We start from the raw sequence: 13,526 nt of genomic DNA, 5'->3' as shown, positions 1-13,526 counted from the left end.
CATTCGTTGCTTAACTGTTTCACAAATTTGAAATCAGTCATTCTGTGATTTTGTCATCTATTTTCACAATTTCCGTTGGTGCCACGTCAGCATTTTCGCCACATAATCTTAAAATATATATATATTTTTATTTAAAAAAAATGGGAAAGAGGAGTTGCCCCAAGTCACCCACAGAGGCCAGGGGGTCGCACGTGGCCACCCCAAGTGGCCTAGGGTGGCCTTTGGGCCACCCTAAAATGAATCTAAGGGTGGTCCGAAGCCACCCCCAGGGTCGGGGAGTGGGGCGCGGCTGCCCCAATATCCATTTCGGGCCACCCCCGGCCCTTGGGAGCCACCCCTACATTCAAAAACTCACTCACTCATTCATTTTTATTTTTATTTTTTATTGAAAAAAAAATCCACCTCTTGATCCTTTCCTTGTTAAGTTTTTCATTTGAAAGAGAAGGATCATTGTCTTCTAGTGCGATCACTTGCAACAAATTCAACAACTGCTTGAATGTATTATTTGCTTAACTGAGGAGCTCAAAATTTTGTCAAAGAATCAATAGACTTTGAAATGATTCCGGCTAAAAGGATTAATAATCGTCTTATTGGCAACCAACTTCTCAAAAAAAAAAAAAAAAAAAAAAATTGCTGACAATTCTAATTCTTAACTAAGAGATTTTTATTTTTTATTTTTTTAAAACTTCTTTCTTTCTTTATTTATTTATTTATTTTATTTTTTTGAGAAGTTCGTTGCCAATAAGACAATTATTAATCCTTTTAGCCGGATGAGTGAGTTTTTGGCACAAAGAGGTGTCCTCCTTGAGGTTGAAATTTTGCTATTGTAGGCTAAGAATTTTTCCCATTAAAACTTAAGAGAAACTGCAGAATTGATAAACCTAATACTGGTTGCAGGAGCTACATGTTAATGCATCAACTTATGGAGAGTCTCTACTTTGTGCATGTACATAGAACAAACAACAAATTCTTACTCACTGGCTGTCAGGCTCACCTGAGGATCTCCTGCTCCAACCACCAGAGCCGGCTTTTCGCTCCCCACGCTTTCGCTTATTCCGTGGAAAATGGACTTCTGACGCTAAACAAGATGACAGAGTTGATTGCTCTTGAGGCCCAACAGATTTTTCCACAGTAGGAGGTTCTGATGTTGGAATTAAAGAGGGATTGGTGCTTTCTTCTTGGTCGCCTATCTCTGCCTCCTGATGCATCTCTGCGGAATGACTACCTACCTTCTTGAAACTGTCCCTCTCTGCTTCACCTGCCTTGCTATTTACCAGAACACTATCTACAATCTGCATGTATTCATATTACAATACCAAAGCAATTAGTAGATCATCCATGTCACCATTATCTCAAAAAAGTGGATGCATATAGAAAAGGGTTTTAATGAACACATCAAGGTGGTCTGGTAGGATAGATGAGACTGCCTAAACGATTTAATGAACATGGATGATCTACCATTAAGACATTAAAGGATTTTGTTTTTTTATCTGACTTTTCTCCAGGTGCATGAGATGAAGAAAAAAATAAACCAGAGTTTGAAACATTTATAATGCAGAAATGATTTACGGTTAGTTGCAATAATTGTGTACTCTGACAGACATAGAATCAAAGGAGAAAAAAGTGGGTTACTCAAGCTACTGATATAAACTCATACAAAAGTCAAAGGAAAAAAGAAAGCTTAAGTTTTGTAACAACATTCAGATAAATAAGTATGATTCCATGGCCACAATCTAGTAAAAAACTGACCAAGTTACATGAATAACTGTAATTGTTAGGGGGGAGAAGGCTTACATCTTCACATGAATCTCCAATCTGTGGCTGATGGAGGGTGACATCAGCTGCAGATAACAGTCCTACTGTGCTTTCGATTATATCAGGTACATGAATTGTCTCCCCATAACTTATAATGGCACTTCCAGGCATAACAAGATCTACATTATCACACTCTGATACATGCTTAGTTGGAGAATACACAAGTCCTACTGATATAGTGTCCCCATTGCCGGCAGAGAATGTAGGACTGTGAGCAGAGCTAGTCTGTCCATCACAAGGTGCCAGAAGGCTCAAATTCTCAGAGGAAGAGAACCTTGCAGCATTTTTAGATAGTACCATGTCAATTTGACTCTTCAGCTTGTGAACCCGAGAGTGCACCATTTCAATTTTCCAAAGGACTTGATCCAAAAAATGTTCACCATCTCTAAACTCAAGAAATGACCAATTATTACCAATGCCAAATTTGTCATTGCAATCATCATTTTGGTCTGTGATTACTGCCCCAAATAACAAGAAGCAGCATTCAGTGAAACATTTAAAGAAATATATTTTTTTGATAAGTATTTAAAGAAATATATTAATATCAGTAGAATGATTAACATTAATAGAAGATATTCATGTAAGTTAGAATGAACATAAAGATGACACTAGACATGGACAAGAGCACCACGCAGAAAGCTATATCAACGAAGATTGACAACACTGCACAACCTATGATTTAGATGTATAGTTTGAAACTACTCGCTCTCTCTCTCATAAGTGCAGGCATGGGGAAAAATGCCTTACGATGCTTCACGGCTTTTCCTATTATTCAGGTAACATGACATGCCATACAGCAGTAACAAAATCCATCTGCAGCAGAAAATCTTACCCGGGTTACCAAAATCATCAGCCAACGAATTGCCATCTGGATCAGACTTCTTCATTTCTGCAATATATCACAACGTCACACATGTACACTTTCTTTTTCATTTTTTTTTTTTTGGAGGGGGGGTGGGGGGCGGTGTTGAAGGAGAGCAAAGCAGCAAAACCATAAAGTATAAAGAAGAATCTTGTACCAAGATAAGAGAAAAGGTTATGTTGTGACATGTATGATGTTACATCAGCAGTGTCTTCAACTCTCTTTCGTTTCCTCCTCCTTATAGCCTTTCTTCTATAACATTGACGAGAAAATGGCAATGACTTTGAACCCAATTCTTCAGATGTAAGCTGATTGAATCCCAAATGTTTTCTCTGGTCATATGCTGCAATCTCCCTGGAATATTTTAATTCTTGTGACTGTACTTCCTTAATTTTCAATTCCATCCATTTGCAGCGCCACATCAAAGGGTGTATAAAGTTCCTCCAGTGATTTGTCAACTTCTTCTTCCTACAGTGGAAGCATAGGATTTTTTTTTCTTGGGTAAGTGAAGCACATGGAATTGTAATGTATAAATGATCTTTGAAAAAAAATTGATGAGCATGTAACAAAATAATTATGGATGCATATCATGTATCATCTGCTACAGTTAAACTAAAGAGTGATGAATTTAGAATATAAACTCCTATTATTCACATTATAGACCCAAATTCTTTAGGGTATGTTTGTTAATGGTTTTGAAAAGTGTTTATTGTGTTTTAATTTAAAAAAGTTTTTATATAAAGTTAAAAAGTTTTTTTCGTGAGGTCCACATGTGAGAAAAGGTTTTTTGTGGGGTCCACTAAAGAAAATTGTCTGGCAAATCTTTTGGAAAGTATTGTGTTTACAAAGAAACAAATACTAAACATGCTTATTTTGAGAAACACAAGCGTGGAACTGACTTCTTACTTATAAAAAATTATGAGAAAAATAATGGTCGTACAGCCACCCCCAATGAAGGAGAGGGGTTGGGGTGGCCACCCTTCTTCTCTGTTGGGGGTGGTCGTGCAACCATCTCTCACATTCTTTTTTATTTTTTGGTATCTTTTTAAACGCATTTACAGAGCTAACCCATGTCTAGTCCTGGAAGAGCTAAGGGGGGCTTCAATCCTTAGGCCAAGAACTTGTGGCATAATCCCTTCGGTAAGGGACTAAGGGTAGCATTAACCCTTAGTCGGATTAATTGATTAATTGATCTCTCTGGAACCATTGAAGGTACACATGGTTAGGGAGACTTCGTCAAAAGTCTCTTTGTCAACATAAGCATCTATCCTCATTTAGAGCAATGTTGTGTCCACCTTCTTGAACTAACTGACATACGCTAGTTTATAGTCTAATTCCATATCCACCCAGTGTTTGGGGGAAGGAAGGAGAGTGGGGCTTCCTTCTAGGATGAAGAATGTTTTCTCCGCTCCTCCTCCCTGCAACGGCGGAACTAAAATTTTAGGTAGGGGGGCTACAACCCCCCCAAGCCAAAGGGTTGCTCTGCCCCTGCTCCTCTGCACCCAGCCATGGATCGAGGTCTACTTATTTCCGGTTTGGAGGAGGCACAAGAACTAAACATGGATAGCAGGCGCATCCAGAAAGCCGTAAGTGACTATAATCTGATGGCTTTCCAAATACATATGGGGACTTGCCACCAAGCACCGGAGTAGGAGTAGGGAGGCGGTTGATCAAATAGACACTTGCTTGAACGACTTTCTAAAGTCCAGTCCGTTGCTTGTTGAGGCAAGAGCAGTTAGCATTATCTAACTTGAAAGATAGTTAATGTAACATATCTTAAGCTCTAAATTATATGTCAGCCCCTACACTTGAAAAACTAAGCACCTGTTTTCTCAAAATATTCCTATAAGAAGATGTGAAAAGATTTCTAAATTGCCATCCGGTTCAGTTTTCAGTTCAATTTTTTAAAAAATATGGCATTTTAACCAAATGACAAAAGCTTATTTGCTACATAAGCCACTACATATGCAATCAAAATAGGGTGATAAATTATCAAAATTCCCAAAAGCCTAAGATGAATTACCAATTATTAATTTAATCATTTAACCATTATTTAACGCTCCCCCTTAATAAGTGGGGCCAAGCATGGCAAATTTTTTAACTTTAAATGAGAGATAGAACAGAGTCAAGACTACCTACTTTGATACCATAAAAAAAAAAAAAATACCAATTATCCTAAAAGCATAAGTTAATGGGAAATGATGAATTTAATTATATGTATTTAATGTGCAAATGAAATATAATTACATGTTGGGCTGAGAATAATTAAGATAAGCTCCTTGGTGTCACTGGAAAAGGTAGGAGTACACCAATTTAAAAATAAAAGCTAAAAACTTGGGAATTGGTCTTTTACAAGTGTCTAACCTTTATGTTACAACATAAGAACATAATACATCCAAGACCTTCTATAGAACAAAGTTTGAATAAGAATTATTTCACTTCTTGTACACTAACCAGAATGGGATGCCCTACTGCTACTTGTAAAGAGTCTAAAAAAACAAAATTCCTCAGACTGCCAACATCCATACAGTTAAGTATCCTTAGTCAAGTACAACCTCTTTAAGAGCTACAAAAACAAGTGCTTGTACTGCTGTCAATCAGCATGATGGAAAGAAGAGAGTTGCTTTATCATTACATATTAGTAACAGAACTTAAGTTCCAGCGAAAAATACTGTCATATGGTCTCTCATATAATGGAACACAGCATCACTTACAGGATCAATTATGGTTGCGTTATCATTTAGTACATTGTCCTACACTAACTTAGGATAATAGTTCCTAAGGTACCATTGCTTTCATCAACTTTCTCAACTGCCAAAGCTTCAATAAAGAATATAATGTAATTTCATCAACATTATCACTTTATCAACTTTCAATGTATAAATTTTATAATGGTAACCAATCATGCATCGATACATAATTAACAAGGTTCCTATGTTAGGTTTTTCATTGCAAAAACACAAATAAATTATTAAAAACCAATGGCCTTGTAGCCTAGTCATACTTCTCCTTTCTAAGGTGGAGTATAGGGTTCAACCCTTTGTGGGTGAGAGACTTGTGGGTTAGAGGTTACTCCATCTCTGGCCAAGAAAGCAAGGGGGCAAAAACAATTAAAAGAATCAAAATATAGAATCAAAACAAACCTCATCTGAAGCGAAGTACTGAATACATCAAATGCAGAAGCCAAACTGTCATCACCAAATAATTGTGATTCCACTTCTCCTTCACTCAACCCAGAACAATTCTCAGTATTAGATGTAGTGTCGGCAAATGAGCTTGAATATTCAGTCGCATCTGGATCTGAATTTTTAATGGACCTTATTTCACTTTTAACTGTACATCCAATTATATCAACCTCAAGATCCTCAGAGCACTTTAGAGCCTTAGTTTGATCATCCAACATAGAATGTGTCTCTATGTTGGTGCTTCTGCAGTTACTCATGCACCTTAAACCCTTTCCATCTGAGTTTGTTTGGGAACTCCTCTTCTCCTTATCAAGTGCCATTTTTGCTACGATCAGAGGTTTAACATCTAGGTCAATGTCCATAAATGGTTGAGCAGGAGCCATGCCACAATATTTCCAAACTCAGCACATTTGTTGTAGCACCAAAAAGATTTTCATTTATAGTTAGCCTGAAACAAGATGCAACTATATGTTAGTGAATAAATGCAATTTTCTCAAATTGTAAACTCAACAAACTACTCGTGAAGTTCAATCCAGCATCTCTTAAACTGACAAGAAGAGTAAAAATTACGAAAAAAAAAAGGTTGAGTTCTATGTTAGAAGTTGGAAGAAAAGTCAAGATTAGGATTTCTGTTTAGCCCCAAACCCTACTCTAGGGCTGCAAGCTGTAACGACCTTAGAAAAGCGCTAGCCACGTCTACGCTATCACTCTAAAAAGACTATTCAACTTACAATTAGAGCTCTCTAGATCACTTATAAGGGCCCAATTTCACCTAATAAGGAATCAATGTGAGACTTACCACTCATGCCGATGACATGCTGATTTTTTGTGGTGCGAGATCTGCCCTGTATCTTCTCATGCTTTGAGAACTCCAAAGGGTTGGCTCAAGTGGTAAGGACCTTGGTCTTTGTGGTAGTCCCATGAGTTATATGGTTCAAATCCCCTTGGGTACAAACAATTCTTTGGGGCCAGCCCGCCAGCGAAGCCGGAGTATTACCCGATCCGTGTGAAGGGGGCGCTTTACATGAGTCCAAGGTTTACCTGATAGGGGCGGGTATACGAAGTGGCCTTGCTTTGAAGGGGTTCCTCGTCATCAAAAAAATAAAAGCAACTTTAGGATTGAGGATTAACTTAAGAAAATAATAAATTTTTCCTATCGGTGAGGTGGAGGATGTCGAAGGTTTGGCTCAACTCTTTGGATTTCGGGTCGCATCTTTGCCTATGACATACTTGGATTTGCCATTGGGTGCTTCTTATAAGGCCACTTCTATTTGGAATGGTGTTATTGAGAAAATGGAATGACGGTTGGCTGGATGGAAGCGAATGTGTTTGTCGAAGGGTGGTCGGCTGACTCTTCTCAAAAGTATTCTTTCCAACCTTCCTAAGTATTACTTGTAATTGTTCCCTATTCCAATGGGCGTGGCTAATTGGCTTGATAAACTTCAAATGGATTTTTAATGGGGTGGCATTGGAGATAAGGCAAAATTCCATTTAGTGAATTGGAACAAGATCTGCACTCCATTACAATTAGGTGGGTTGAGAATTCACAACTTCATCCAGTTTAATCGAGCTCTCCTGGGAAAATGGTTGTGGAGGTATGGTAGGGAGAGAGAGGCATTATGGAGAATGGTGATTAAAGTCAAATTTGAGAGTCCAAGGGGTGGGTGGTGTTCTAAAGAGGTGTTGGGTACTTTTGGAGTGGGCGTGTGGAAACATATTATAGAAGGGAGTGGCATAAGTTTCATAAATTTGTTGTTTTGAGGTTGGGGTTCGATCACATGTAAGCTTCTGGCATGATTTGTGGTGTGGGGATAGATCTTTGAAACAATGTTTTTCAGTTTTATTTAGTATTGCGAGGAATAAAGATGCGAGGGTGGCAGATAATTTGGTTGTTCAAAATGGAGTTACTCAGTGGAATGTCATTTTTACGCGTCTAGTCCAAGATTGAGAAATGGAAATGGTACTTTTTTCTTTACGCGACTTTATTCTATTTCGGTTCGACATTGAGAGGATGATAGGTTAGTTTGGAGCCTCTCCAAAAGGGGTCTATTTGAAGTGAAGTCCTTTTATGAAGTGTTAAATAGAAAAGATGGCCCTTCATTTCCTTGGAAAGGTATCTGGCGTGTTAAGGCTCTGGCGAGGGTGGCATTCTTTGTATGGATAGCAGCATTAGGTAAAATTTTGACGCATGACAAATCTGTGAAAAAGGAATGTCATGGTGATTGAGTGGTGTTGTATGTGTAAAAAGAGTGGAAAGTCCATTGAACATCTGCTACTTCATTGCGAAGTTACTTGCGATCTATGGAGTTACATTCTTACTTTATTTAGGGTAGAGTGGGTTATACCACGAAGGGTGCTGGAATTGTTGACTAGCTGGGGCGCTTCGTTTGGGTGTGGTCCAACTAAGGAAGTTTGGCAATTAGTTCCGTTGTGTTTAATGTGGTGTCTTTAGCGGGAGCGAAATGCGCGGCACTTTGAAGATGTATAGACATCGATGTTGGAGCTACGGAAGCGTTTACTTAACACGTTATCTATTTAGACATCGTCTTATCATAGCTTGTGTGTTTTTACTTATGCAGATTTTTTAAATTTATTTTATGTTCGTTCCTATTACGGGTTCTCTTGTATACTTCCTATATACTAGGGTTGCGCTCCTCTACGTTTTATTAATGAATTGACATTACTTATAAAAAAAAAATAATCTACTCACTTAATGTGGGAAATCCACCCACCCAATGTGGGCTTAACTTTGTGGGTTGTAACAATCTACCCAACTCAACTGACTTCTTTGTCAGGGCCTATATCATGTAGCATTCTAGTGCCACATAGTATTACTAGGATGCTCTGATACCATTTATAATGATTCAGGAAAAGCGTTAGCCACATTTACGCAATCAATCTAAAAGGACTGGTCAAGTCACAATTAGAGCTCCCTAAAATCATTTATAAAATTTCAGTCTTAGTGTACTTAGTAAGGAACCAATGTAGAACTTAACACTCACGAGCACCTTCATAATCCACCTACTCAATGTGGGCAATCCACTCATGGGACTAACTTTCTGGGGTGACACACAAGCTCCATAGCATGGTCCATATTCCATAGGTCTAATGCCCCCGTCTTGTAACTTGTTTTTGTGACTAAATTTTTTAAAGAAAAGAGAAACAAGAAAACAAGACATGTCAATGCACGGGTACCATTTAAGTGTCTCATCCAAATGATAGCAAAAAAGTTAGAAATACAAGAGGCACAAGATTTTTTTGCTATTCAGATTCAATAAGAGATTTAAGTTTATGTATGATTTTTATTTTTTTATTATTTTTAAACTTTATGTATGATGGAAAGGACAATAGCCTTTAGTTGTCAATGTTCAACTCCCAAAGATAAATTACATCTTATTTTGAATAAAGAATCATAAAATAATACTGAATTACTCTGAATTCAACTATTTTGAAGATATTTCTTGTGGTTATCCTCAACGCTCAATATGAAAGAAGGAATTACATAATGGACCCAAAAAGACAACAAAAAAATCAAAATTAATCACTAAGTAGACTATCTAAAAAGGAAGAAAATGGGAAAGGAAATTTACGTTCCATTATATAATGTTGTAATGCATAATCTCACAGAATCCGTGTCATGCCATTTTTCTATATATTACGGTCAAATTTATGCTGCATATAATTTTAATGGGAAACCGCAATGCAAATTCATCTTTGGAGAACCAAAAATAAAAATTCATCAGAAACTAAGAACGGTCCATGATTTTTCACAATATGCAGATGCAACACCCCGGTCCCATATTTGAAAAATGAGTAGCTCACATAGAGCGGGTGATTTATAAAGATAGTTATGAGTGCTAAGTCCCACATTGCCTAATTATTAGGTGAAATTGAGCTTTATAAAGAATTTTAGGGAAATTTCAAATTGACGAGTCATTTTGGGGTGATAGCGTAGATGTGGCTAGCGCTTTTCCTTGGGTCGTTACAAATGGTATCAGAGCTACCTAATAACGTCAGGCCATGTGGTATTGGAGCGCTGTATGACGTGGCCTTGACGAGGATGTCAGGAGTTTAAGAGGGGGAGTTTGTAACACCCCGGTCCCATATTTGGAAGATGAGTAGCCCACATAGAATGAATGATTTATAAAGATAATCATGAGTGCTAAGTCACACATTGCCTAGTTATTAGGTGAATTGAACTTTATAAGGAATTCTAGAGAAACTCCAAATTGACTAGTCATTTTGAGGTGATAGCGCAAATGTGGCAACACTTTTCCTTGGGTCGTTACAGCAGACCTATAACAACATTTTGGAATTTTCTTCTTTCTTCTGCATCAATCAAGCATTCAAGCCTATATCTTATCTCTTGTCGTGTCCAACAAATGTTACTACATTTTATGCTAATCCTCAGTCTACCACAACCCTCCTCCTATGTCGAGGCTTAGTAGTTGACTATGTAAAACTTTAAGACACCAAACATAACACAGGCAGAGTTTTGCAATATTGATAGACATGCAATCTGTACAAACTAGAAAATATTGATTGCAAATCCAATGTTGAGTTTTGCTATATTGGCCCAAAAAAAAAAAGTTACCCAACAATTGACAACACCATAAGCTAACATGCTTTAGTTAGAATAACTTTCAAACGTATAACAGACATCAGTAGGTAGCCAAGAGCATGAATCACATGACCAATTCACAGTCCTCTATCCCCGAATTAAGCTGATAACCATACATGTAAAAATATGATAGAGAATGATTTTCCAGGAAGTGGGTAGGCTATCATGCAAGCAATTAGCAAGCATATCAAGCTTCATATAGACTATTTCACATAGAGTCCAAGGAGCCAAAAAAACCAAGACAAAGAGAAGTAGAGCACCGACTCATGAGGCCCAATTCAAAACCAGCAGCTACTTATATACATAGTCATTCATTCGTTGTGTACATGAGAGTATGTATGCATGTTGGAGAGAGAGAGAGAGAGGGGTACCTGAGAGAGAGTAGTGAAAGTGAGGAAGTGAAGAGACTCGGCGGCGTGCAAGGGACGAGAAGAGCAAGTTAACGTTATAAACCTAGCCACTAAAAATGTGCTTCGTACTAGTACGCTTCCCGCTTTTGGAGTGCACGTGTGACATTCCTATTGCTTTCCAACACCTGGGTGGTTTCGATTGGGTCTTTTATAATCATGATTCATGGGTAATGATTTTTTTGAGGCGACCACAGGAACGGGAAACCGTACCCCACCCGCTACTTTTGATTAAAAAATTGTTTTTTAATTAAAAGTGCCCGTTTTTTTTTTTTTTTTTAATAAGTACAATAGGAGAAACTAAAACCAAAACTTAAGGAACTAGAAAAGGAAAAGAGGAATCCGTTCCAAAATAGGGTAGAACGGTTCCAGAAACTGGTAGAGTAGAAAAGTTGGGAATGCAGCTAGAAGCAAATCTAGTTGCGGCCCAGTAAGCCACATGATGGGTACAGAAGTTAGCACTTCGGTTAACAGAGCTAGCGAACCAGCAAGTGGAAGATGGAATAGTGGAAATAAAATCAGAGATGATAGAGGAGATACGCCAATCTTGTGTAATCAAAGGATTGTTGATGGCAAGATTAACTGTGAGAGAATCCCCTTCAAATATAACATGAGACAAACCCAAATAAGAGCAAAGTTGTGCAGCAAGAAGAGCTGCAGACGCTTCCCCATATAAAGCCATACAGGGAGGCCCAATCTGAGTAATACTTTTGATGATAAACCCATTGGAGTCACGACAAACTGCAGATTGAGCTGAGAAAGTAGAACGAATGGCTGTGTCATAGTTGATCTTGAAGCAGCCAGGATCAGGCTTCTTCCATACTTTCAAACTAGGGGAATGTGTAGACCATGCAAAGTGATGAATCTTAGAGATTTGATTAACAGAACGTGAAATTGATAAAGCATTAGGAATCAAACCTTCATGTAAAGTCTTATTATGTGAATACCAGATCTGATCACAAGCAATCACTGCAAAAATCTGAAAGAAATGTGTATCCACAAGAGGAATACCTATCTTCTCCGGATGCAAAATAATAAGTAACCAATCAGTCATAGAAGCAATAGGCAAAGCAGAAATATCCAAAGGCCAAAAAGAATTCCTCCAAATTACTCTTGCAATGGGACAGGAGAAAAATAAATGCATCAAAGAGTCACTAGTAGCTGAGCAAAGGGAACAAGATGTATCCAACCCAGACTGAATGACTAGAGAGATACGAGATTTTGTTGGAACAATGTTCCAAACTACTTTCCAGAGAAACAGTTTAAGTCGAAAATTAAGCTTAAGCTTCCAAAGACCTTTCCAGGTAGAAGCCAAAACGGGAGAAGGATGGATAGGCCGCTGAGCCGTATAAAGATGATGCGCTGATTTGGTAGAAAAACACCCCGAAGAGGAAACTGTCCAAAGGAGAGCATAAGAACCAGATCTAATTTTGATACGCATAATCTCTATCACCGATAATGAGTCAAACAAAAACTGTAGAAGAGATACATTCCAGGTGAGAGAAACAGGACAGATGAGATCAGAAATTGCTAATGGATATTGAGCAACCAAACAAGGCCTTCGGGGAGCAGGGACAAAATTTAGCATAGTGGGAATCCAAGGAGAAAACCAGATTGTCAGAGAACTCGAGATATGCGGAACATAACAAGAGCCTAATTTTAACAGGGGAACAATAGACTTAATACCATTCCACACATAGGATCCCAAACCTAAAGGACAAGAGAGGAGAGAACCATATTTAATATATTTCTCTTTAAAAAGAGACACCCAGAGGCAATCATGATTAGAGAGAAGTTTCCACCCAAGTTTGGTGATAAGAGAAATATTGATATCCTTCATCAGACGAAAACCCATACCACCCTGATCCTTTGGTAGACATAAAGAACTCCATGATTTAAGAGATAGATTATGAGTTTTACCTTTAGGAAAACCCCACCAGAAGTTCTTGAAAGCTGTATCCAAACGACGACAAAGAACGTCAGGGAAAATAAAAGAACTCATTGCGTATGAAGGGATGGTCGAAGCTACCACTTTAAGAAGAACTGACTTGCCAGCTTGGGAAAGTGTTTGAGCTCGCCAACCTTCAATCTTATTATGCACTTTATCCAGGATGTCCATAAAAGAATTCTGTTTAGATCTACCAAAAAACATAGGGAGACCCAAATGCTTAGCCGAAATAGGAGTTTCAGAATAGGGAATTATATCCAAAATATTGGCCTTTGTTGAAGAGGTAGTATTTGGACTAAACAGAATATTAGACTTTCCCATATTTACTGACTGGCCAGACCACAGACTATATTTAGCGAGACATTCTTTGATGATACCTGCCTGGATAGAGCTAGCCTGTGTAAAAATAATCAGATCATCCGCAAACAGTAGATGAGTAAGAGGAATGCATCCCCTTGCCACTTTATATCCTTGCAAACTGTGGTGGAGAAGCCTGGAAATAACCTTAGTACCCAAAATAAAAAGAAAAGGTGATAACGGATCACCTTGTCATAAACCCCTAGAAGGCCGGAAAAGACCAAAAGGGGATCCATTTAACAGAACAGAGAATGAAGAAGTAGTAATACAAAGTCTGATCCAGTTGATCCACTGAGAATTGAAACCCAGTTTCGCCATGATAGTCAACAGA

The 13,526-nt window shown here is 38.1% G+C and overlaps 1 protein-coding gene across 2 annotated transcripts; it reads right to left on the bottom strand.

The window, feature by feature from the left end:
- Window positions 1–804: 804 nt before the first annotated feature.
- Window positions 805–10,991, bottom strand: LOC133879592 (uncharacterized). Of its 2 annotated transcripts, XM_062318216.1 has the most exons (7): window positions 10,855–10,927; window positions 6,662–6,948; window positions 5,821–6,310; window positions 2,835–3,145; window positions 2,648–2,704; window positions 1,795–2,273; window positions 805–1,292 (listed from the first exon to the last, which is right to left on the bottom strand). In XM_062318216.1, the coding sequence occupies exons 3-7, from the start codon at window positions 6,243–6,245 to the stop codon at window positions 975–977; spliced, it is 1,590 nt and encodes a 529-aa protein (XP_062174200.1). In that variant the 5' UTR covers window positions 6,246–6,310; window positions 6,662–6,948; window positions 10,855–10,927; the 3' UTR covers window positions 805–974. The 2 variants fall into 2 exon arrangements, with proteins under 2 accessions (XP_062174200.1, XP_062174207.1); XM_062318223.1 differs by lacking the exon at window positions 6,662–6,948 and having other exon boundaries at window positions 10,855–10,991.
- Between the last annotated feature and the right edge of the window lie 2,535 nt (window positions 10,992–13,526).

Source organism: Alnus glutinosa, chromosome 1 (genome assembly GCF_958979055.1).
Source record: "Alnus glutinosa chromosome 1, dhAlnGlut1.1, whole genome shotgun sequence".
NCBI classification, from domain to species: domain Eukaryota; kingdom Viridiplantae; phylum Streptophyta; class Magnoliopsida; order Fagales; family Betulaceae; genus Alnus; species Alnus glutinosa.
This window is presented reverse-complemented; position numbering and strand designations above follow the sequence as displayed.